Genomic DNA, 25,151 nt, shown 5'->3' with positions numbered 1-25,151 from the left:
CTTCCAACCCAGCCAAGTTCCACTTGTGGGGCCTGAGTGGAAGGTTCCCTGAGAAAAGGGAAGCATAGAGACCCTGCGCTAAGGCAGAAGGAAGGAAGCCAATGCCAGGAGAGACACCTAAGAAGGGAGGAGAAGGAAGTGCTGGGTGGGAGGGGGTGCAGAGGAGACTCTGGCTAGGGTTAAAGCCCTGTGTCCCTACAACCTGCTAAGCCTGAGAAATGAATTCCGATCCCTCCAAATCCCAACCTTGGAAGATCTCGTTTCAGGGGAGCGGAGGAAGATCCTTCACGCCTCCTCCTGATGCCCGGGTAATGCCAGGATGCCCCCAATCTGCTTTGAGGAATGGAGGATTAAGAATAATAAAAAAATTGCAATAAAATATGTGTGAAGGAGGGGGTAATTGTGGACAAACGCAGCATTCAAATTCATTTTTCAGCTCTTTTACACACCATTTCAATCTTATTTTCTGCTTGTTAATGAGATCTTGTTGCCTGGGCTAGGCAAACCTTCCAGTATCAGGGCATAATTGCACGTAATTTTCTCTCCTACCAATGATTTGCATCAGGTTTTTTAAAAATTCTGGGCTATTGAACACCCCATGATCCCCCCTACACCGCCCCTTCTTCCTGCCTCCATGTCTCTCGCTCCCTCCTCCTTCCTCATCCCTGGTCCAGCAAGACTCATTTTAAATGCTTATTAGAAACGCAATGTCATCAATAAAGGGGTGGGGACAAAGAGGAAGTGAGAGGAGAAAGAGGCTGGAAGTCTCTTGTACAGGTGAAATCCAGTCCCAAGAGTCAGCGGACTGCCTTGCTTTCATCTTATTGAAGGTCAGGAGTGGTATGGTTCAGAGGTCAAGTAGATCTCAGTCAGAACCCCAGTTCTACGCTCATTGGCTCTGGGGCCCTTTTGTGAATTTCTTAACCTCTCCCGAAGACTACCTTCCCAACAGGAGCGGTGTTGTGGGGCTTGAATGTCCTCAAATAGGCCAGATGATTACATGGGCTCTGGTGTCAAGCATCTGACCTTGCTGGTCTGTTTCCCCTTGGACTGTGATGGAGGGCAGAACTGGCCCCTGCCATTGAGAAGTACTTGGGAGTTGACCTTTGTCAATAACCATGCAGTTCTGAAGCTCTGTCTAAGGAGGAAAGGAATACTGCCATTTGAGGATGCCAACTTGGAATCCAGATCTGCCCTTAGCAGCCCCTGTGGCCTTGGACCTCAACTTCCTTGTTTGAATCATCACACAAAGCTTCTCTTATATGGACCATTGTATCAACTTCATGGGGCAGATACAACCCAAGAGCAAGGTGGACTCTGCAGGCAGGCTGTCCCAGTCTTAGCTCTGATGCTTTCTAGAACCTGGTAGAGACTGGTACAGCACCTTGGATGGATGGATGGATGGATGGATGGATGGATGGATGGGTGAATAGATGAGTAGATGATTAAATATATGGACGTTTGAGTGGATGGATAGATAGGTAGATGGAAATGTATATGGAGTGAATGGGTGGTTGAATGGAAATATGAATAGGTGTGTGGATAGGGGGATGGATAGACAGACGGATTGGATAGTGTGGTCAGAATGGATAAATGGGAGGGAGTATGGGAGGGTGGATGGGTAGATAGGTAGATAGATGGATATATGGAAAAACTGTATTATGGATGGATTTGTGGATTTGTTGGTGGGTGGATAGGGGATGAGTGGGCAGGTGGTTGGATAGGAATAAATGAATGAGAAGATAAATGGGTGGGAGGGTAGGCAGGTAGATGTATAGACATGTGGATGGATGTGTAAGTAGATTGATGGAAGGATGGATTGGATGGTAGATATATGAATGGATAGATGGACTTGGTGGGTGAGTGAATGAATGGATATATGAATAAATGAGATGATGGCTAGATATAAGGCTGGTTGGATAGGATGATGAGTGGATAAATGAGATTGAGGGAGGATGGATGATGGATGAGTTAGTAGGTAGATGGATGGATAGATGAATGAATGGATGGATAGATGAATGAATGGATGGATGGATAAATGGATGGGTGGATGGATGGATAAATGGGTGGGTGGATGGATGGATAAATGGGTGGGTGGATGGATGGATGATAAATGGGTGGATGGATAGATGGATGGATGATAAATGGGTGGGTGGATGGATAGATGGATCACCCTGGATGACACAGTCTTCCCACCTGCAGAACGGAAGTCATAAGACAACTGCCAGAATTCTAGGAATGGAAGCAAGTACCACATTTTGCTACTTCTATGCCTGGCCTGAATTCAGCACTAACTTTGTGTTGATGGTCACTGTAATTAACATTGACCTATTTATTCATTTATTTACATTTATACTGCTAGAGGTCAAGTCCAGAGCCTAGTGCAAGGTCAGTAACACTGTCTCTGAGCCACACTCCCTCCCCCAATCCATTAGGGTGCCGTATAACTACTCTAGGCACAGGAGGGAAAAGGAAGAAGAAGCCAAGAAGAGGAAAAGACAAAAGGGCTTGATTTGCTGAGATCATGGTCATGTGACTCATGGCCTACCTACAGACTATTTTGGAGGGAACTGTAAATATGGAGAGGGTCAAAGAAGATGACGGTGAGTGAGGGTGTGAGGAGTAGGAGCGAGCTGTGACCATGTCACCTTCTGTGACACAGCAGCAAGAGCCCTTGACTCAGGGTCTAGAGTGTGACTTTGTGAGAATCTTGGCACACCAGGCCTCCCCGAACCTCAGTTTCCACTCCCCAGTCCATCCACCAATGGTGGGTGAGAAGGGAGCACAGGGAATGACTTCTCCCCCCAGATCCCACAAGTGTGCCCCCAAAGAGGCCCAGCGCAGGCTCCCTGCCTGCAGCCTAAAGTCCCCTACTTGGCAGAACTTCGCTCCTGTCCTGACTCTTTTCTTGGGTTCTGGGTGGATTTGTTTGGCTGCTCGTCATAGCCTCTTGACACCTGTCTCTACATCCCACTGGGACCTCAACAAGGGAGGCCATCTCATCAGGACACCTGAGACAAGAAATGTGTCTCTGCCATGCCTCTCCTAAGGTCAGGGGTCCTGCTTTGCCATCAGATTGGGACCCTTCTATCAGGCTGGTCTCTTCCTTGTCCTCTAGGTCTTTCACGCTGTTCCTGGGAAGAACCGGAAGCAAATGTCCATCTTCTCTACCTGCAGTGCTGAGAACCTGAAGGACTCACCTTGCAAAGGCTGCCTGCCAACCTGCCTGCCTTCCTTCTCCCCCCTCCCAGCAGTGTCTCTTGTAGCCCAGGCTGGCCTTCAGCTCATCATGTAGGGAAAAAGAGATGTTAGCTAAAGCACGGAAGAGGTCTGTTTTCCCACAGGCAGCCATAGACCACCAGCAAGATACGCATGCTGGTCCCATTCCTAAGTTTCCCAGCTTCAACCACACACAGGACCCCCTTTGGTTTCTGGAAAAACAAAAACGCCTTCCAACTTGCATGGCTAACATTATCCAGGTGTCAGGGACCAGATCTCTGATTCTGGGTGATAGTGTGCTCAGGTGACACACTCCTAGGGGGCCTAGATGAACCATGGGGGAGTTTCCTATTGGGGACAGAGGACAAGGGATGTCAATTTGTACTATGAATTGTCCTCCTTCCCTGCAACAGATCCCTCCCAAGACCCCAAAGCCATGAAGATGAGCGTTCACTCTGAGTTAAGCGGGGACTTTGAAAAGTTGAGACTTTTGACTTCCAGACTCCATTCAAGCCTTGCTGTTCTGAGGGGTACCCTTGCCACCCTAGGTCAGTTATCATCATCAGTAGATGGACGCACACGCACGTATTCACCCACATACCACAGCTGTGTTTCTGGTAGGCTATTAGGAATAGACTCTGTAAACAGGGCAAAGCTGAGGTACCCAGATGTACATTGGCCCCAGAGCAGCAGAAGGAGGCTCTCCGCCTCCCCCAAAGACTGCACCTTCTCCCACACAGCACAGCTGTTCAGATCAGTTTGCTCGCCTTGCCAAGCCTGGCTTCTGCAGATGGGAGGAAGAGGGACATAGCAGGTGGGAGGTAGAATAAACTTCTTTCCTCAGGGGACTTGGGAGCCTGTTAGAACTACAGAAGCAAGCACAGCAACTCCTCAAAACTCACTCAGACTCCAAACGTCAGGTCTGCTCAACAGACCCACCGAGAGCCACTCCAAGCTCTTCATTATTGTTCCATCTTTTCCCAAAGCCTTGACTCCAATAGGTCATGAGTGACTGAGCCAGCAAGGGCACGCCAATGAGTTTCTAAGTTCTAATCTAGAGTTGAGTTCCTGGCCCAGCACCTTGGCAGCAATTCTCTCCACCAATAGGAGCGATCCCTTTCTCCCAGTGATTGGTCACTCCTGACAACAAACAAGGCATGGAGTGAGTGTCGGCTGGATCTAGGAAGAACTCTTGGTTCTAGATTCAAACCTGGAGCCTAGCTTCTCCTGCTCACTGTAGGAAAGTGCCTGGCGCACACGAAGGCACCATGGGTCAGTTATCAAGCCTGGAATGGCTGTTGGGCCAAGAGTGGGTCCTATAATCAGTCCCTGCTGATTTGAGGGAATCTTGGCAGCAAGAGGAAGCCATGATCACAGACACAGGCAAGGAAAGGAAGAAAAAAACATTCGTTTCCCATCCAAATTCTCTCAGGGTGACCAGGCCCAGAGGCTTCCCAAGGCCACTGAGTTCTGAGTAACACATTTCCCCTGTGGGAGAGAAACAGCCTGGGTTACCCTTGAGCCCTTCTGGTTGGGCCAGCCGGAGTCTGACAATGAGACTCCCCAAATGGAGCAAAGAGGCTGCCTACCTGAGGAGACAGGCCGTTGCTGACAGGGTTCATGTGGTTGGAGGGGGCCCCCGGGTTCATGAAGCTGTCCGAGTAGCTGGAGAAGCTGTGGCGGGCTCCGTAAGCAGAGCTGGTGTCAGCTGCTGCAGCGGCTGCAGCCAGTCCACCCTGATGCATGGTTGACGGTGGAAGGGGCTGGGGCCTGTGCACCGTGCTGCCGCCATCTGAGGAGAGACCCAGAGAGGTCCTAAGCAAGTGGCAAAGCAGCCTTGGGACCCTCCCACCCAGGCATGCCCTCTGGAAGGAAGGGACCAGCTTCTCAGGTGACTTGGATTGAAACAAGCTGGTTCTCAGGCGGTCCTATTGACTGGTCCGGGCTTGACTGCCACCCTGCTGACATCTTAATGACCTCTGGCAAACTGCACACAGATAGGCCCTGGCGCTTTGTGTTAGGTATACAGTAGATGCTCAATAAATGGATTGCGAGTTGCATCTGCTATATGAACTATAGTCTACCCAGGCTTGCACTGTTAGCATTTTGAGGGTCATGATGACCTGTCAGGTGCCTTCTCTCATGCTGGAGAAGAGTACAAAGCAAGAGTGAGTCCTAGCTTATGGGGAGAGGGGACAGGGGCCTCTGGGGTTCAGTCAGCTTGGGCTAGAGTCAAGGTCAATCAGTGAGTGAACCAGGCTTGAATTCTTTTCCTTTTTTAAAGTTTATTTATTTATGTATTTTATGTACATGAGTGCTCTGTCCTTATATACACCAGATCTCATTACTTGTGAGCACCATGTGGCTGCTGGGAATTGAACTCAGGACCCCTGGAAGAACAACCAGTTTTCTTAACCGCTGAGCCAGCCCGTGAACTATGCTTGAAATAATTGAACTAGAGTTGGTTTTGCTCGCGACCACTTACACTACACTATTTGGCTCAGTAGCATCCCTCTGCACAGGGACAGCTGTCTCCAGCACTGGCTTGATTTCTTATTGCTAATCATGGGCAGGGCTCTCTGCCTCCTTAGCCTCTGAAATGTCAGCCTCCAGGCCCTTCAGGAGGCAGCCTTGTGACTCAGATGTCAAGAGGTTCCTCCTGTGTGCTGGGTTGGGAGCAAGATGCAGGGAGGGGGCGTCTAGGAAACTGGGAGGAAACATTTACTTTCAAGGACTGTTGGGTATCCTGGGCTCTCTCCCTCCCTCGGCATTCCCTTGCTGGGGTTGTGTGGCGTCTTAGAAGCTACCTGAAGAACTGCACTCAAAGAATCTTCCTTCGATGAGGGGTCTCAGTGGCCCAGTGCAGCCCTGGAGGGTGGAGGGGTGGGAGTGGCTGGCTCTTTAGCCCTGACTGACCAGAGTTTCAAGGTCATAACAATAGGACTGTTCGCCTTCTAATCTCAGACACTCACCTTGGGAGATGGTAGTGGTGGGGTAGGTAGAGTCCGGCAGCTGGTAGGGTGGCAAGGTGGGCATACCAGTGGGTGGGAAACCTCCGGGCAGAAGGTGGTTGAAGGCAGCCAGCTGGTTAGCTCCTGCCTGCTTGCGCCAGCGGGCACGGCGGTTACTGAACCAGACCTGAAGGGGAGAAGATGCTGAGCCTGCGTCCCTGCGGAGAGCTGAGGCATGGGTGAGGTGGTACCCAGCAGGCAGCTCCCAGCTGGTAAGTGTCTTCTTCCAAGAAGCAGAGGGCACCGTTGAACAGCCCAGGATGGTTTGCAGGGAGCTTCAAAGGCAGGGTCCCTCACCACTATCCAGGGAGGTCTTTTAGAATGGCCCCTGTTTTACACTAAGAACTAGAGGGAGTAGGTGACAGCCACAGACCAGGACGACAGGAGGCCTGGAGAAATCTGTCAGCTCTCTTCCCAGGCCTGTGCTCCAGCCCAAGGTCTCCAATCCTTGCTCTAAACCTCCAGCTCCTCCAGGAAGCCCTCCAAGAGAACACCACAGATACAGAATGTCCTGAGTAAAGGATGTCTTTGTCACCCAGCTGTGTCAACTGGAGGCTGAGACCCTGCCCTGTCGCATAGCCTGGGCACTGCTAGGATAGGACATGCCAGGTCCACACATACAAGCATGCACACCAACACACACAACACACACACATGCACGCATGCACTGTTGCGGGGGGGGGTTCCTTTCCACTTCTAGACTTTACACACGCTGCTCCCTTTCACCAGAGGCTGTTCTTGTGTCGGGCTCTTTGGCTTCCCGATGGAAAGTCCTCCTATGCCAACACTCTCATGGCTGCATCTAAGGTGGAGCAAGTGAGTCCTCTACCCCCTCAAGGGAGGCCCCGCTGGGTCCTTCCTCATGTGATTTTTTCCATTTTTCTCCTCCTGGCTGAGTGGTTCCTAGTCGTCCTTCAGGTTAGGGACATCCAGGGCAGAGGCCCTGCATCCCTTACGCCCTGCAGGGTGAGCATTCCATAGGTGCTCAATACCCATTGAATAAATGAATGCTAAATGAAAGGAGAAAGGAACAAGGGTGGAACAAGATCTCTCTATGAGACTGTCCTGGAACTCCCTGCGTAGACCAGGCTTAAACTCACAGAGATCCCCCTGCCTCTGCCTCCTGAGTACTGAGATTAAAGGTGTGTTGGCTTACTGTGCTCTCTCTTCTCTCTGTCTCTCTGTCTCTCTGTCTCTCTGTCTCTCTCTGTCTCTCTCTCTCTCTCTCTCTCTCTCTCTCTCTCTCTCTCTCTCTCTCTCTCTCACACACACACACACACACACACACACACACACACACACTCTGACAAGGTCTCCTGTAGTCTAGGCTGGCTTTGAACTTGAAAGGTAGCCAAGGATGATGTTAAACTTTTGCTCTTTCTCCCTCCATTCCCAAGTACTGAGGTTACAGGTGTGTACCAACCTGTTTATACAGCACTGGGGATCAAACCAAGGGCCTTGTGCATGCTAGGCGAGCACTCTGCCCACTGAGCTACAAGCTCACCGTAGTCCCTGACATGGTGTTGCTCTGCATTTAATCATGTAACCCTAGAAGACAGCAGATCCTGCTGCCATGTCTCCGTTTGGCAGAGAAGGACACTGGGACAGGGAGGATACGTAGGGGCGGAATTCAACCACTCCCATCACCCACACGCTGAGACGAGATGTGCCAGGGTTGTGAGACCCCAGGAGCACAGATTCTTCAAAGCAGAGGCTAAGTGGCAAGACACATGGAGCTAGAACATCACAACAGCACTGAGAGCCTTGAGTCCCTGGCCCGCTACCCTCAGCAGGAACCCTTTGACAGGATTCCTGATCCATGGATGTTGTGGTTTTGGGGAACACTTCCATCTACAGGGGTCTCATCTCCTCACTGGGTATCGTGATACCAATAAGGCCTCAGAACCCAAAGGAGTCTGGGTGACCACTGAGCTCCAACCCTGAGCTCCTGAGCTCATTTGGAGGAGGAGGCTGAGCTGCTGAAGAGGGCTCAGCTGCTCAGTGGTGGGGATGGAGGCTTTCCACCTGGGGCCTCTCCCTACAGACCCTTCTGTTGGACTTGAGTGCATGTCCTGTGAGTTCTTGTCCCACCTCCAGGACTTCTAAGTGTCTGGACGCTTCTAGACTCCTCCCTTAGGGCTACCACTTCAGATTTGGGGTCAGCCTCTCTAAAATTTTGGTTTTGGTTCTTCCTCTCTGCACTGTCCTACCCAGGGAGCTCACAGCCACTGAGAGGAGAGAGACCCAGCGAAGCAATGGCTGGTGGCCTTTCCGTGGTTTGTCAAGGCTTGGCCTCCTCCGTTCCCAGACCCCTCCCTCTTTGGACCTTGAGTGACACCTGTTTCTCTGTTCCTTGGGCCAACGAAAGCACTGTCCTGATGGCCAGGGACTTTTCTGAGAAGCTGCCAGGCTCTGGGTGGTGGGAGGCCAAGAGGCTGCCAGACGAGGCTCTGAGAACGAGGCTCTGAGAACGAGGCTCTGAGAAGGCTGGGAGGATTGTGCCCAGGACAACAGCTGTTGCAAGGATCAAGCAGAGCGGGAAGGCAGTCTGCAGCTCCAGTGTCACCAGGAGGGGAGGGGATGGATGAGATGAGCTGGCTGCCTTGGCCTGCCCTCTTCCCCTTGAGGGTTGGAGAGTGAAGGAAGATTTGCCAGCTCCTGGAGGGTTTAAGGCCAGTTTCTTCTAGGACTTTCCTTATTGCTTTCTAATTCCATCTTCGGGGTCAGCCTCCTTCTCTTGGGTACAGAAAGAATGGAAGCTTCTGTGTCAGCCAGGCCAAGCTGCCACAGTCTAGCTCTGTGTCCCATGGTCCACCTCTCTGAGCTCCAGCCTCTGACGTAGGCTGGGGGGGGGGTGGCCATCCCAATCTGAGTGCGAGCCTGAGGCTCCATCTCCTTCAACATCGGGGCTGGCAGCCACGAGGTCGCTGAGGAGCGCCACTTCTCGGGATGACATGGTTTGAGGTGGCCCCTCTGGACTTGAAGGTGACAGTCCAGGACAAGCCACTCATCAAGTCACCCTGCCATCCCCCAAACTCCTCCATAGTCTTAGCCCTCTCCAGGCAGGTGCAGAGAGATGAGTCTAGTCTATGCTCTACAGAAGAGATCCCCAGTGCTCAGCCGGGAGGATGAGGTGGGCTGCCCCTCCCCCCCTGCCCCCCCCCCCATGCAGACCTGAACCTCACTCAGCCCATCACCAGACCCATTGATTAGGAACTTTGTACTTCAGGTGTTTCGGGCCCAGAACATATCTTGCATTCTTCTAGCGATGGGAAACTCATTCCCTGCCTGAGGAAGACAGGCCTCCTGGGAAATTGCCCTCCTCCCAGGGAGGTTTGGAGACAGTGCCCGCCCTCTTCTCTGACTGACTACTCTTTCTCCTCTCCTCCCCCTTCTCCTCTCCTCCCACTTCCCTTCCCGTTCTCCCTCTTCCTTTTCTTCTTTCTTCTCATCTCCCGCTGTGTCCCTCCTCCCCTTTGGACTCTCCACCTCTCCGTCAATCTATAAATCAATCAACTGACTCGTGCTTCCTGCTGAGTGCGATACTATGCCCCTGAGCCCAGGATCACCCGCCGCCGCAAACCCCTGGAGCAAGCACTGCACTCGGGACCTGCCCACAACTACCCCCCCCCCCCCCCCCCCCCCCCCCCCCCCGCAACCCCAGTCTCTGGCTCCAAAACCCCTGGAGCAAGCACTGCACTTGGGACTTGCCCTCAGTACTTTCTCCACCTTATCCTCGGCCTCCAGCAAGCACCCAATTCTCCTTACCTGGACGCGTGCCTCCGTGAGTTTGGTCCTCTGCGCCAGCTCCTCTCGGGTATAGATGTCCGGGTAGTGGGTCCTCTCGAAAGCCTTTTCCAGTTCCTCCAGCTGCTCGGCAGTGAATGTGGTCCGGCTGCGACGCTGCTTGCGCTTCAGCGGGAGGTCGGGTTCTGACTCCACATCTGAGCCCTCGTCCAGGCGGTTCCCTACAACCGGGCGCACACAGTGGGCACGGGGTCATGCCTATGTTTTTCTCTGAACACTGCCCTGGGGATCCAGTCTCTCCTAAAGGAAAAAGGCTGCTTACCACATCAGGGCTTAGCAACGAAGGATGGGAGATAACCTCCATGCCCAGCCCGGGAGACTGGGGAAACACTCCTGCCCAACCATTCCCCTGCTTTTAAAGCCAGTCCCCTCCAGCTGGGCACTTTGATTATCTTCACCGACACAGATGCCCCTGACATAAGACTTGATGAAATACATCTCTCAAAACTCAAGGGATGGGTGCCATCGAGATGGCTCTGGGGGTAAAGGTGGCGCAAACACTACCCGGAACCCAGAGTTCAAGTCCCTGGAAACCATATGGTGAAGGGAGAGAACCCACTTGCAAGTATGCACAAACCCCTCCTCCAAAATAAATAAATGTAAAATAAATTTTGAAAATTCCTCAAAGGATGATAAGCTCTGAGGCAGGAGTGGTTGGTTGTGTTTTATGGCATTGTCAGTAAGCCTGTCTTTAAGCAAAGTATGAAAGCATAAACCAGTAAGCATGGAGCAAGTCCACCTTTCGGGAAAACATGCAAGGTAAAGGCTTTGGTCTCACATGTGTGTACATGTGTGTGTGTGCACGCTCACGCACGCGTGTGAGTATGTATGTGTGTGCATGAGTGTGTGTTTGCATGCATGCGGGAGTCTGGGGCCAGCCTTATTCAGGAAGGGGCTAACAGGCCGGCTGAGCTCTGAGTCTAGCTGTGGAGGGGACTGCAGAAATGGCTTGATCAGCCAGGCAGTGGTGGCTCGCTCCTTTAATCCCAGCACTGGGGAGGCAGCGGCAGGTAGATCTCTGTGAGTTCAAGGCCAGCCTGATCTACAGAGCAAGTTTCAGGACAGCCAAAGCTACACAGAGAAACTCTGTCTCGAAAAAACAGAAAAACAAAAAATCAAAAACTCCCTTGCTCAGTTGTTCCAGCAGTTGGGGCTAAGACCTGGGGAACAGAGCTGGTCTTGCATCCCCACCAGCGGCCCTGAGCCTCCTGCCCTTCTCTGGCCTGGTGGAGCCGATGAGAAGCCACTGAACCAGTCCTGTCTCTCCCTCTTTTTACCCTTCCTTCATCTTTCCCTGTACTTTGCTATGCCATTGGGATCTATGGAGATTTTCTGTCCATTTGTCCATCCATTCTCTCACTCATTCATTCATTTACGGACCATTTACTGAGCACCTACCATGCTTCTGTAGAGGCCAAGCACACAAGGGGGGGGGGCACCTAGACTCTGTGCCTAGAGCGTTCAGTCTAGGGCAAGCTAGAGAGACTCGGAGGCCGCCTGCTTACACTCTCAATGGAGAAACAGTCACAGAAAGGCAGGCTGAAGTGTCCAAAGTCTCTGGGCAAGTGTCTACACTGCAGTTAGTCTATACTCTCCTCTCTGACCTACACACCAGCACACACTCAGATGCCCCTGGGATTGGCTACACAAGAGTCTAGGCCCTTCCCCCTACCCCCCCCCGACTCACAACACATTGAGAACAACAACAACAACAACAATAACAACAACAAAACAGCAATTTTGAAGTCATGTCAGGCTGAGGAAAGAGGGGTGCCAAAGGCCCCGTGAGTCAAAAGTACAGAGATCATTTTGCCAAAGGGCTGCGTCCACAGCCACGAGACAGGCGGCATAGGGAGGGGAAGGGTCTTGGCCAATGCCCTGACTTGGGCCGGATTCCTCCCCACCTCTTCCCTCTACCACTTTATCTTGTTCACTGGGGACTCATCTCTGTAATTTAACGACCACTGCCAGGCTGTGTCTAATTGTGACACTATACTCCATGGTCAGAGAGCCAAAGGGTAGCCACATAAAGTCAGAGTCAACCCTTCCTCTGCCCTTCTCTAGACAGCTTGCCAGCTGCCCATCCACCCTAGCTCTGATGAGAGCATCAAAGGTGGGCACACATGGCACCCTGGGGCTCCCTTCCCAGCACACATGGCACCCTGGGGTTCCCTTCCCAGCCTACACTGGGCTCAGAGCCAGACACACCAGTGATCTCAGTGTCCTGATTGGGACTAGGAGAGCAGTTAAGTCAGGGGAGCAAACAGGCATGACAAGATCAGGCTCCAGGGAATATTCCTCCACGTTACCCTGGATTCAGAACTCAGACACTGGCTAGGTAGATGGCAATCAGGACTGTCAGGAACAAAATTGTGGGTAGAGACCATCTTGCCTGCTGAGGGCTGAAACCCAAGGTGCTGTACCATGGCCAGACTCTTGCCCCTCCCTCACCCTTTCCCCCCTGCTTTCAGACTGCAGCCTTCTGAACAGACCATTGACTTCCTCCCTGACTCCCTGCCCCTCCCCTCCTTAGTAAGCCAGGACCCGTGGAGCTTTGTGCATCTCGAGGCACCAAACCCAAGCCCAAACTGAGGACAGCAAAGCAGAGCCCACAGGCTCCTGCTGTTTGAGAGAACTGGTCCTCTGGGATGAAGCATTGCCATAACAACCCTCTGGATACTGAGGAGACCCTGTCTTTCCCACTGCCCACAAAGATCCAAAGAGTGCTTAAGAGGACCAAAGCTTCAGCCTACTTGTGACTTCAGTTTCCAACTCTCTAACCCATCCCAGGGGACCTGCAGCCTTCTCTATGCAGCCTCATTTGACAGAGCTGTGATGCCTGCTCTATTGAGTCCTTTAAAAATAGGGCCAAATAAGGTTTGGAGTTACTCGAAGGAGGCTATACAGCCCAAAGTCTAAGTTTCTTCATTCCTGCGGAGAGGTGTAGTTGGGAGATAGTTTGGGTGTCTGAGGACTCCTGGGACAACTCTGGTCCAGTTGGGACCTGAGAACTGGACCCAGGTCTCTGACATTCTCTTTTGTGCATCTTTGAAGAGTGGCCTCCTCTCTTGTCTTTCTCAGTTGGAAAGAGAGGATGAAATAAATTCGTGCATACCCACCCCTACCCCAATAGCATAGGGAACAGAACAAAGTAGACAGGGGGTGATTTGGGACAGAAAGTGCACAGGTAGGATTGTCATTATTATGATGATAGTAAAGATGATAGAAAAGGGGGGAGGGGAGGAGCAGAGAGACTAGAGAAGGGACACGAAGAGCCTCTATGTCACCCCTTAGTGCCCTTTATTCAGTTCCTTGTACCCCACTCTCTCAGTCCCCACTTCTTTACCCCTAGGAACCCTTCACCTTCTGAGTTAGATTAATCAACAAGACTAAGTGTGCTGGTAGCCCTGCAGACGCAGCTGAGTCCTCTGGGTGGGGAAAGTTGGTAGCCTGGGCATCGGGCCTGGGGAGAGGGATTGTGGGGAAAACAGACATGGAAAAGCACTCATTAAATAATCGGCAGATTTGGGGTAGGCAGGAGGGAGCGGATCCTGGTCAGTTGTTACCCCTACCTTCCTCCTTCCCTGCAGCTGGGGGACACAACTGAACCAGGCACCAATTTAAAAGGAAAGGGACAGTAAGGAGCCCTCTCTGGGTTCTCTGCTTAGAGGAACAGGAGGCCCATGCCAAGCAAGGAAGAATTGTCTCTAAGTTGGGGCCTTCAATCTTATGGGGAGAAACAGTCTATCTTAGGAAGTTTCCAGTCTGATGAAGGAGGCATCATTCCTGTGCTGGGACTTCCTAGTCCAAGATGGGAAGCACTGTATCCAGCGAATGTGTGCATGGACAGACAGACATCAGACATCAAGATTTCCCTGCAAAAGCCAGGGAAATCTGAGGACAGTTCAGGGACCAGAGATGTTGGGTTTGTCAAAGCCCAGGATAGCCTATCCCAGGATAGCTTAGCTCAGGCTGATGGTGGGAGACAAGGATAGCCTATCACAGAATAGCTTAGCCCAGGATAGCCTCGCCCAGTCTGATGGCGGGAGACAAGGATAACCTATCCCAGGATAGCCTAGCTCAGGCTGACAGTGAAAGACAAATGAAGACTGGACAGTCACTGGGGTTGGTTACCAAAACCTCCCCAGCCACACTGCTTCTGCCTCTGCCTTCTTTGGGGTCTTTTGCTAGAGTCCATCCCATCCCAGGAAGCCATCACCAAGTACTGGGCTATGCCAAGAAGTCTCGGTAAAACCAGTGAATCTACTAACCATCTATCTTCCGTGTGTCCAGACTCTACACTCCCATATACAAGGCTCCCAATTAGGCTCATCACTTATGTAGGGCCACCTCCTGCCTCTGCCTCTAGCCATGTCCTTGCTGTGGGACAGAGCCTGCTTATCCAGTAAAAGCCCTCACAGTGGGTGATCTTCCATCAAGGAGCCAGACCAGGTAGTTTTCAGCACCACTTTGAGGCAGGGGGGTCTTAAGTCTCAACCATCAGAAAACAGGGATGAAGGGCTGGGAGATGACTTCGTGGCCAAGTGCTCACTGCACAAGTGTGAAGACCTGAGTTCAATCCCCAGCTACCACATAAAGAGCCAGGGAGAGGTGTTCACCTGTAATCTCAGCACAGGAGAGGCAGAAACAAATGAATCTCTGGAGGTCACTGGCCAGCTATCCCAGCTCAACTGGTCAGCCCTAGGTCCTAGTGAGATACCCTGCCCCAGTAGACAGCTCCTGGGGAAACAGCACCAAGATCCATGTCTGGTCCCTACGTACATCCCATCCTCCAACACACACATACGCAGTCATGTCTTAAGTCTCTGGAGACAGTGGCCATCCATGTCTGTGTATGGGTCTTCTGCTAGGCCAGCAGGTCCACCTTGCCTATGATACAGATGGTGCCTGGCAGACAGCAGGCACTCAGGATAGCAGCACCAATTCTCACAGCCCGGCAGAGCAATCTCAAGTGCCTTTTGAAGTCTGGCATCCTGCCGCACCCACTGCCATGCAGGCGGCTGCAGACCCTTCACACTGCTAACACAAAATCATTGTTCTGATCAGTTGGAATGCCAGAAGACGAGGTTGGCCCATTTCACAGGTGCCCAGTGGTGCCCTGGAGCAGTGAGGCTGGACCAAAAGCCAAGGACCCTGGCTTCACACCTGGTGGTGGACACCTGCCATGACAGCTTCTCTGAGAAGCCCCCCCCCCCCCCCCCCCCCCGCCATGATCTTGAAATCCCAGTGGCTGCTCCTCCTTCCCCAACCTTTCCCTCCTCTTGATGGCTGGAGAAGTCCTGAGCCGGTAGTGATGGTTTTTGAAGCTACACACCTCCCAAGGCCTCCTCACCCCCAGGCAGTGTAAGCCAACACTAGCCAAGAAGCACAGGGAGGGTCTCCACTCTGCACCCCAACACAGAAGCCCTCCCAGCCCCACTCCCTGCACCCTCTCCCTCCTCCTCCCCTCCATGTTATTACAGTTTAACATAGGCCCTAGTGTGGAGCTGTGGCTGAGAAACGAATCACATAATAGTTGATATGCGTTTTAATCAAGTAATTCGGGCAGAGCCGAGAGCTGGCGAGTGTGGGCCCGGTGTCCCTGAATACCAAGCAGGCCTGGGCGCAGGCCTCTGCAAATGGAAAAGTCATTTACAGCTCAGCTGGGGTCCGCCAGCCTAGTGGTGGCCTGTCCTTTCGTTCCCTCTGTGCAAAGTGCTCAGCCGTAACTGGCTCACCAGGTGTTCACAGGCCAGGCTAGTCTGCAGGAACTGGCCTTATGTGATTCAGAGACTGGGGGACTCCTGACAAGAGATGAAGCACCCCAATCCTGCCTTTCTTCTATCCCAGCACCCCATTCCTGTCCACCTTTTCTATCCCAGCACCCCATTCCCGCCCATCTCTTCTATCCCAGCACCCCAATCCTGCCTACTTCTTCTACCCATATTCATCTTTAGCACTCAGCCTAGCACCAAGCAACTCAGCTTCAGGCCCCAGCCCTCTGTCCTGCCCAAGTCTGCCCTTTCCACCCACCCTGGACTGTGCCCTCTGTCTCATCATGGCCCCCTGGCCTGGTTCACTCATGAAGCCTGTGGCTAACTAGCCAGGCCCAGGAAGGCTGGAATTGGGCAAAACAGCCATCTCATACTGGGGACCCAACTTTTCCAGTGAGTCTGGGGGATGTGCCCACAGCCACAGTCAAGAAGGCAGTGGTGGTGGTGGTGATGCTTCTCCTCCTCGGCTCTTCTACAGCCTGAGCCCAGGCTAGCCCAGGAGCTCTGTGAGATCTACCCCATGTCTAGAGAGGTGTGTGAAATGCACCAGTCCAGCAGGGCTAGCTCCTACTTCTCCAGGGGACTCTGGTCTGTCAGAGGGTAGGATACCCACCCCCTCAGGTCTGAAGGACCCCTGTGACCCAGAACCAGACAGCAGGCTGTTAGAACCCTCGCTTCCTTAGAGGTTCCTCCAGAGGTGGGGGCACTGGTGAGGGGCAGATGCAAACAGGATCCCGGACCCCCAGTCTTTTGATGTTTCAATCTCCTAATCCAACAAGAGACAAGAAGTAGCCTCTCTGGGAATGCTGGGGTTGATCTCACTTCTACCCACAACTCCACAAAACTCCTTCTCAGGTAGGAAGTCCCCAGTCTCCTTGAGATTGTACTTTCAAATTCTGAGCCTTGGAGGGATCATTTATTTTTGTTTATTTGTTTTTGTTTTATTTATTTATTTATTTATTTATTTATTTATTTTTTCAAGACCTGGTTTCTCTGGGAGGGATCATTTGTATCAGAAAACTTGGGGTCCATGTGGGACAAGTTTGAACATGATCCTGTGCTAAGAGCTCAGTACTGTCCTTGGGCATTAGAGGGCGCTGTCTATACATTCCTGACAGGAAGGGGCGGATCCAGGAAGAAGGAAGTAACCCTGCTTGGACACTACTGTGTTATCAGAATTCAGGCATGTTTTCCAGGGTGGACCTAGTGTTCTTTCTCCCGCACTGACCTGGGAACCAAGCATATGTCATGTGTGGGAGTCAGGTGTCCTACGTGGGAAACGCCTTCACCAGGGTTGCGTCTGGGTGCAGAGTTCAAAACTATGGTTTATCTGCCTGAAGGCAGAAGGTCAAGGGTCCTGGGGACCTTTCCGACTCAGTCTCTTTAACCTGTTGTTCCATGTGGCTAACGTGGTGTGTGGGGAGGTGTGACAGATGTATGGGAGAATCTGAGCACCTTGTAGACAGGAGCAAACCTGCCCTAACTGGAGCTGAACTCCAAAACTTTCCACTCTAACTGTGGCATTAAGAACACTGTTTTGTCCTCTTCTTCCTTGGGTTATTTCAATGTATGTCACACTCAGAGGTTCATGCACTTGCGGGGGCGGGGGGGGGCAGTGGGCATGAGGAAATGTGGCAATCATTCCTCAGGCACTTCCCACTTTTTGTTTGAGACAGGGTCTCTGATTGGCCTGGAACTCGATGAGTAGTCCAGGCTGGTTGGCCAGCGGGTTTCCAGGGATGTGCCTGTCTCAACCTCCTCAGCGCTGAGATTACAAGCGTGTGTCACAGCGCCTGGCTTTTTACGTGGTTCCTGGGGCTCAAACTCGAGTCCCCCTGCCGGCAAAGCAAGTGTTTTCCCAACTGAGCCATCTCCCTGTCCCTTCCTTGGGTTATTCCAATAATTGGCTGATTCCAACTACCTATATTAATAAACAATGTTTAAAATTGGCATTAGTCAATCAAAGAGAGCAACAGCCAGTGTTGGGTAGAGTAGAGCCCAGGACACCATTTCTTGCCTTCTTAGTTCTGAGAGAGTATGGTCAATCAACGCAACCAAAGCTGACAAGGGCGCCAGGGAAATGGGAGGAACCAGAGTTGGTGGCTCAGGCCACGGATACTGCTGGACTTGTCATTGATGACAAGGATCACTGATGACAGTGTGGAGAGAAGCTAAGCAGAGGGAAACTGCTGTGAGGAAATGGAATCCCAGGCTGAGCTTCCAGACCTGTGTGTGACAGAGTCCGAGGTGACCAACTCAGGGAGCCACCATCCCAGACCCTTCTTTTCATCTCGCTTGGTAGAAAAGACTGGCAGCCTCAGGCTCTAGCCCCAGGAGTGTTACTTGTGCCTTTAGTCCCATCACTCAGGAGGCAGAGGTAGGTGGATCTCTGTGAGTTCGAGGCCAGCCTGGGCTACGTAGTGAGTTCAAAGTCAGCCACTGCTATCTAATGAGACCCTGTCTCAAAAATAGAATGGACGAGTCTGCAGCCACCAGCTAAATACAGAAGCCACAGACTTTTCTGTGAACATTCCCATGGATAAGAGTATAGTCCCCTTATCTGGGTGAGTTGTGGGGCTTCTGCAATGACATATTCACACTCACACCCAAACACTTGAGACACAAGTGCTAAACTAGAGGCACGTCCCAGCCCACCTGGTTTATGCATTGCTGGGGATGGAACCCAGGGCTTCCTGTATGCTAGACAAGCACCTGAGCTACGTCTCTGGCCCTATGCACAGTTTTACAAATGCGCCTTTAGTTTTTTTTTTTTTTAATGTGCTTGAGTTTTGTCTACATGTATGCATGTGTTCCACATGTGTTCAATGCCTGTGGAAAAAGCATCAGATCCCCTGGAACTAGAGTTACAGACAGTTGTTAGCCACTGTGTGAGTGCTGGGAATTGAAACTGGGATTTATTCATCACTCAGCAAAGCCCCGGGACAGTGTGCTCAGCACACAGTAGGGCTGACTGTTACCCTAGAAAGGACTGCAGATCAGTGGGAGTTGAAGTTCCAGAAGGGGTCTGGATATTAAGTTACGGGAGGAGGGATCTGTGTGGGTCAAAGGACACCCTAAAATCATGTTTTCTGCATGGGACATGAAGGGCTTTTCCCTCACAAGCTGTCTGGGACCAACTCTGTTTTATCTTTTTCCTAAACCTTCTTCCTCTCAAGAGGATGGAAGGGGTAGGCTTTCACTCCTCTCCCTTCCCCTTCCCTCCCCTTCCCCCGTCTATCTCTGTCTCTCTGTCTCTGTCTCTGTCTCTGTCTCTGTCTCTCTCCTCCTAGTCCTAGAGGCCCCTTGCATCCTGCTGGTCACTGGCCTCTCTCCTCTGAATCTGCCCCCTCCCCTCCTGCCTTCTCTCCAACAACCTCTTCCGTGGCAGAGGTGGAGGTGGGGGTGGAGACAACCCTCCATCAATCCAGGCTGCCCAGCCCTCTCCAGCTGGCCTGGCTGGGCTGTTCCCAGGCAGAGCAGGGCCACAGTGGAAGGTGGTGGAAAAATGTGGACAAATTTCTGATTTGCAACACTCTGGGAAAGAGTTTATTGCCATTGTTTGAGGACGAATGTGTAAATAAAGCAAGGCGAAAATGGCGGGGGAGGCTGACGAGAGGCAGAAAACGAGAAATTTTATGGCCATAAGGAGCGTACTCTAATGGTGATTTCTGAGGCATTGGACCATGCTAGTTACTTAGCCAAATGATTGTGGAGGTGCTGGGCGAGGCGGCTTATTTCTTAATTACAGTTGCGTCTTACCGTCGGCAGACGCCCCTGCCCTGCAAGGCTTGGTCCAGAGCAGACGCTGGCCTGAAACCAGGTCCCGATACTGCAGTACTGGTTGGCAGCTGAGAGAGTGGGAGCTGTGTCTTGCCCCTATCGGGGCAAGGGAGACTCAGAACTTCTGTCTATGCCCCTGGCCTTTGCCAGTCTTCTCCCACCCCATCCTGGGAAAGCGGCAATGCTTGGAAGAGAAAGATAAACCTAGAACTGGAGCTGAGCTCCCTTGGAGCTGCCTGGCTGTGAGGACCCAAAGAGTGACACCAGGGGACGTAGTCAGTAGGGCGTGGGCAGCTGGCTCTGACACACTGTGCCACTGGGACCAGGTGCAATGTCCCCATGATCCTGCCTCTTCCTGCTAAGAAGGGGTGAGGTTAGACAGTCCCTCTGGGTGCTCACATCTTCGTATGGATCCTTACATCCGACCTCTCTGATGCTCTGAGTGGGGGATACTCATTTTTAGAGCTGAGGAAACTGATTTGCAGAAGTGACAGTGTGGGCCTGTTGAGCAGCCAGCTGACTGCCTTCTGTGCTTCCTGTCTGTCCCTAATGGCACAACAGAGGGAAGGAGGTGGCTGTTGATTAAGGGCCAGCTTTGATCTGAGATGTCCCAGCAGCTCATGAGGTCATTAGAATCTTCAGTCTACGTATGGACAGGGCAATCAGGACTCCTTGGGGAACACTCAGAAAGGCGAGGAGATCTGAGCCGGTGGTAAGATGCAAAGTCTGGGTTAAAAGCTGGGGAAGACCCCCAGAGCTAGGACTACATCCAGCCAGCAGGCTGTGCAGCAACAACGCCCCCCCAACCAAGCTTCCCATGTGGGGATCACCTTGTGGGTCTATGAGTGGTGCCTAAGAAGGCATATTTGTAGCCTAGATCCCTCCCCAGTGTCACCTGGGAGGGCTGGTCACTGTCAGCTTTGAGAGCCACTCAGGGACAGGGCTCTGCAGCAACCCACAAGACAAGGCTGTCTGCACTGCAGAGAGGGTAGGGCCATGGAGACTTACAGCTTTCCTCCCCTCTGTGATGGTGGAGAGGACCAGAGAGCCTGAAAACCACCCTAAGCCTGCTCCTGCCACCTGATGTGACCCTGCCTGCACCACAGGACTCTTGGCTGTCCCCAGCTCTCTTAACCATGTCCCACAGACCCCAGCCTACAGGCTCCCCTTTCTGGATACGCCCCCTCCTCTCCATCTAGGCTCTGACCTAAGTCCCCACTCTTCACCCCCCCCACCCCTCACTTCCCCTTTGTGTTCTGCAATCAGAAGCATCCCTAATATTTTCCAGGGCAAATAACTGTCATCCAATCAAAAGAGGCTCTAAAAATGCTGAAGCCAGAACTGTACCTATCCCACACCAACTCTGTGGTTCAACGATTTGGAGAACCCACAGGAGTGTATGTCGTCACAGACTGACAATGTATATTCATTTCTGTTTTGCTCATTGCTTTACTCCTGATGCCCAGGAGAGGAGGTGGCCTACGGTCATGATTGAATGAATGAATGAGTGAGTGAATGAATGATCCTCCATATCTAGATGGGCGCCCTAACTTGCGAGGCCCCAGCAGATGCCCACGGCAGTTTGCTATTTAAGCCAGTGTGATTGTTGGCCAGTCTGTTAGCATCTCCTTGCACAAGAATCTCATTAGAGATTGATTTATGTGGCACCAGCCACCTGCCTGGTCCCTGCTGACTGCTCCAAGAGGGCTGAGGACCTAAGCCCTGGAAACCAACATGTAGACCATCCATCCGGTCCTCATTTGTACCCAGATGTTCAATCCTCTCCTGTCCCCCTGCAAACAGGGTGTCTTCATCATGATTGCCGAATAGTCCCCTTGACCTAGGGATCTCACATCCCCTGGATTCTCACTAGAGTTAAACAGCTCTGTAAATGGGCTGCTGAGGGACTTGAAATCCAACCTGCCCCTGTTGTCTATTCCATTTCTAGGTTGATATGTCTCAGATAATATAGACAGACAGACAGATAAATCTGTTACTTGCAACCTGTGGCGATTACTATTCTGAGCTCAGGCAGCTGAATCTTGTTCAAACAAGCAACGTGGCCAGCCATTGTAGGGAAGCGGCATTAAGATACCAGGAGGTGGCAAACTCCAAATACATACAGGTTCTCAGTGGACAAAATCCTTACTTCTGGGTATTTTGAACATGGACAAAATGCTCTCACTGAAGGAGCTGCGGGCAGAGGGCGAGAGAGAGCTGGTGGCTACTATGTGAAGACAAACTGAAACTGGGCGGCCGATATGCCCCGCAGGTGTCAAGCTGTGTACCTATAACTGTGTCAGGACCCTGTGGGCACCAAGGCCAACCTCATTCTAAAGCTGAGAGTGAGGGAGGGGCTGGGACTTACCCAAGAGCACACAGCTACTAGTGGCTGAGGCGGGACATAAACCCAGACCTCTGGTCATCTCGCCCTTCGTGAACCGAGGGCATTGAACAGACCATGGAAACTGCAGAACGCACTCGGGCTGATGCAGATGACTCTGTCTCTGTGGACTGAGGCTGCATTTGACGATAACGGACGAAGCATCCTGAACAAGGACACATATGGTAGTAGATGCCATGGGTGGCGGGACCAATGGGGACGGCCTCACCGGCACTGCCAGACCTGGGTCAGCCAGGCACAGGTGTGTAACTCGGGGGATGTTCCTTGACTTTCCTTCTTGGGACAAGGTTTTACTCTGTACCCACACTGGCCTGAAGCTCACTATGCATCTTGGAGACGCAGCTCAGTTGCCTGAGTGCTTGCCTAGCATGTGTGAGGTCCTGGGTTCAATCCTCAGCACCACCATGCAAACTGGAACAGGAGGATCAGGAGTTCAAACTCCTTTTTGATTGCATGGGGAGTCATTGACAAAACAATATCTAAACACAAGGCACCTCACTGTGCAGCCCAGTCCCAGCCTCAAACTCTTGACAACCCTCCTGTCCCAACCTCCCAAGCCTTGGGGTGGCAGGCATGAACTAGCAAGCCCAACTATTTTCTCTGCTATAGTTTTGGCAAAGCCAAGCTGCTGGATTCGCATCCAGGTCCCCGGGACTCTCTGTGGCGCTATGAATGAAGGCTTTCCTCCACACGGCCCTCCTCCTGAACTAGTCACTGGGGCCGCCCAGCTCAACCTTGGCCTCTATCCCTCCCCAACCTGGCCCCTACCCTCTAATTAGATTCCCCTTGGGAATAAGCGGTTTTGTACAGTTCTGCTAAAGGCAAAGAGGGTTCACAATTGCCTTTCTTTCTCCTCGTTAATAACTCGCTACTTCTCAAGGAGGTTGTCCTTATGGCCGGCACGCTGGAAAATTATTCTGTCTCTTGCGAGCTTGCTTTTCTCTTGAGGGAAATTGAAAGCTGGATTTTCTTCTCCATTCCGGCTCCCGCTCTACCCACCTTGTGCTCAGAATATTCTCACCCTGGTCCACATCCCCTCCACACCTCTCAAGCCAAATCCTCTGCCTCCTGCCCCCAGCGTGGAAAAGCTAGGGGCCCGAGGTTGATCTGGGGGAAACAGTGAGGGATCTTTCAAAAGTTTAGGGAGCCACGGTGAGTAGTTAGGGTGGCCTGAGGTGGGAGCAGAGAAGTCGGCTCCACTTTGAGATGCTTTTTGCCTCTAGAACTGGATGGGCTCCAGCCTTCCTGAGGCTGGGCACTGGGCACGCTGGGAGCCTTTATTGGTCCCATCGGGTTCCCGTTAAGGGTCAGGGAGTAAATCACAAACAAATGGCCCACATTTCCATTTCTGAAGGCATCTCCAGCCGGACGGGCCCTCCACATGAGGGACATCCTCTTAAGTGGGGCCTGATGGGCTCAGGAGCCGGGTGGAGAGTATCCCCACGGGCCAGGGCTTCCGTCTGCACAGCCCAAGGCCTTCCCTGGTCAGCACCACCCTCCAGTCCCCAAAAGCTGGCTAGTAAGACTTCCTTCAGATAGGAGAATAGACAAATGATTGGATGCCTGGTGGGGATGGGGTGGGGTGGGGTGGTGGGAGGTGGTGTGGGGGTGGGTAGGTGTTGCCAGGATCGGGATCATGAGTCCAGGGGCTTCAGTAATTAGGGGTGGAGAATTCTGATCCAGGGGATACAAGCGGGTGGAAGGAGAGCTTGTGGAGGAAGCAGACTCCGCTTAGGGGGACCCACAGTCATGGGCTAAAGGAGTGGGGTAGAACACAGGTGGGAGGTAGAGCCTGGGCACCCAGGATGTCCGGGTACTTGAGCAGGGTCACCAAAGGCCACACAAGTCTATGTGTCACATTCTTGGGCTGCCAAACTCTCCTGTCCTGCTCTCAAGACAGGGTTGGGCAAAGGGAGACAGACTCAACCACACCCGTGGAGATAATTGGCTTTTGCAATGACTGAGCCTCTTTACCCACCAAGCTCCAGGTACCTAGTATCTCATTTAATCCTTGCAGGTAGACACCATCATGTCCGTGTGAGAGGCCCAGGCTCTGAATGGCAGTGCCACCCCATCAGTGGCCGTGAGGGCATGGGGAAGGCAGCTCCCGTGCCCCAGGTGTTGTAGAGGCATCTGCAGAAGAGCCCTTTCTGTTTAACTATCTATCACAAAGAGTCAGATCTCTCAGCTACATTTAAGATGAAGCAGCCCATGGAAGCAAAGCTACCTTCAGTTGTGACGGAACTTCCAGGATGACTATGGGGCCGAGCCCAGGGCTGCTGTCCGCAGAGGCGCTCCGTCTACTTGCTTCACGCCTCCTTCCACATTGCCTTACTGGTGAGTCCCATTGCCTTACTGGTGAGAAGAATGATCTCCAGAGAGGGAATGGAACTCACGAGAAGTCACACATCAGGTGACTGAAGGAGCTAAGGACTGGCATCAGGCCCTCCGCCACTCCATTTGTTCCCAGAGACTCCTGGATGTGCTCAGAGCACGTCACTGAAGAGCGGGGTGAAGGACGGGATGCCCTAGAAGACAATGAAGGAGTCTAGCGTCCCCTCTGTGGCTACTTTTCACTAAGTCCTAAGTTCACCCATCACTAGCTCTAAAGCATGGTGGCTTCCTTCTGCTCTCTGCCTGGGAGCCTAGAAGCAGGGCTACCCTACTCCCAGTGAGGGTGTCCTAGACCTGGAAACAAGAGAGAGGGAAAAGGAGAGACTCCGTGTCCCAGTGCCAGGAGCAAAGTGTTGTCCCACCAAACTGGGCTCCCCTGCTCCAGGGACCAGGGGCATCTAGGACAGAAGGGTTAAAGAGAGAAGGGTTCCCAGTCTCTCAGCCCCCAGCCCCTACCAGGGCCTCTTGGGAAAACCGACACAAGAGCTTGCCACATCCTCCTGGGCCCTGACATGTTGGGGAGAAACCTGAGGAAGCTGGGACTAGCTGAGGAAGAGACTTATCTATAGCCAAGTGGCTGAGTCACTGTTTGCTGAAGGTTGCCTAGATATGTCCCAACAGGCATGAGCCCAGGGCCTGCTCCAGCTGCAGACACGCCCCAGCGTCCCAAAGCAGGACAAAGGCAACCCTCCTGGTGTGTTGTGTGTGGGGGGTGGTCTGCTCCAGAGAAGAACCTGTATAAAGGCATGCAAAGGTGTGGGC

At 52.4% G+C, this 25,151-nt stretch overlaps 1 protein-coding gene across 2 annotated transcripts in view; it reads right to left on the bottom strand.

Annotated features, from left to right (window-relative positions):
• The window catches only part of Pax7 (paired box 7), an 88,556-nt gene that overhangs the window by 30,730 nt on the left and 32,675 nt on the right, over nt 1-25,151 (bottom strand). For both annotated transcript variants that reach the window (XM_050150988.1, XM_050150997.1), the window contains exons 5-7: nt 9,999-10,198; nt 6,192-6,357; nt 4,809-5,011 (exon numbers count right to left, since the gene is read on the bottom strand). In XM_050150988.1, the coding sequence (XP_050006945.1) occupies nt 4,809-5,011; nt 6,192-6,357; nt 9,999-10,198 (569 nt within the window). The remainder of the gene's footprint in view (nt 1-4,808; nt 5,012-6,191; nt 6,358-9,998; nt 10,199-25,151) is intronic.

Source organism: Alexandromys fortis, unplaced genomic scaffold, assembly GCF_014885135.2.
Source record: "Alexandromys fortis isolate MF-2015 unplaced genomic scaffold, M_Fortis_MF-2015_v1.1 scaffold_26, whole genome shotgun sequence".
NCBI lineage: Eukaryota > Metazoa > Chordata > Mammalia > Rodentia > Cricetidae > Alexandromys > Alexandromys fortis.
The sequence above is the reverse complement of the archived record's forward strand: the minus strand, read 5'-3'. Positions and strand labels throughout refer to the sequence as shown.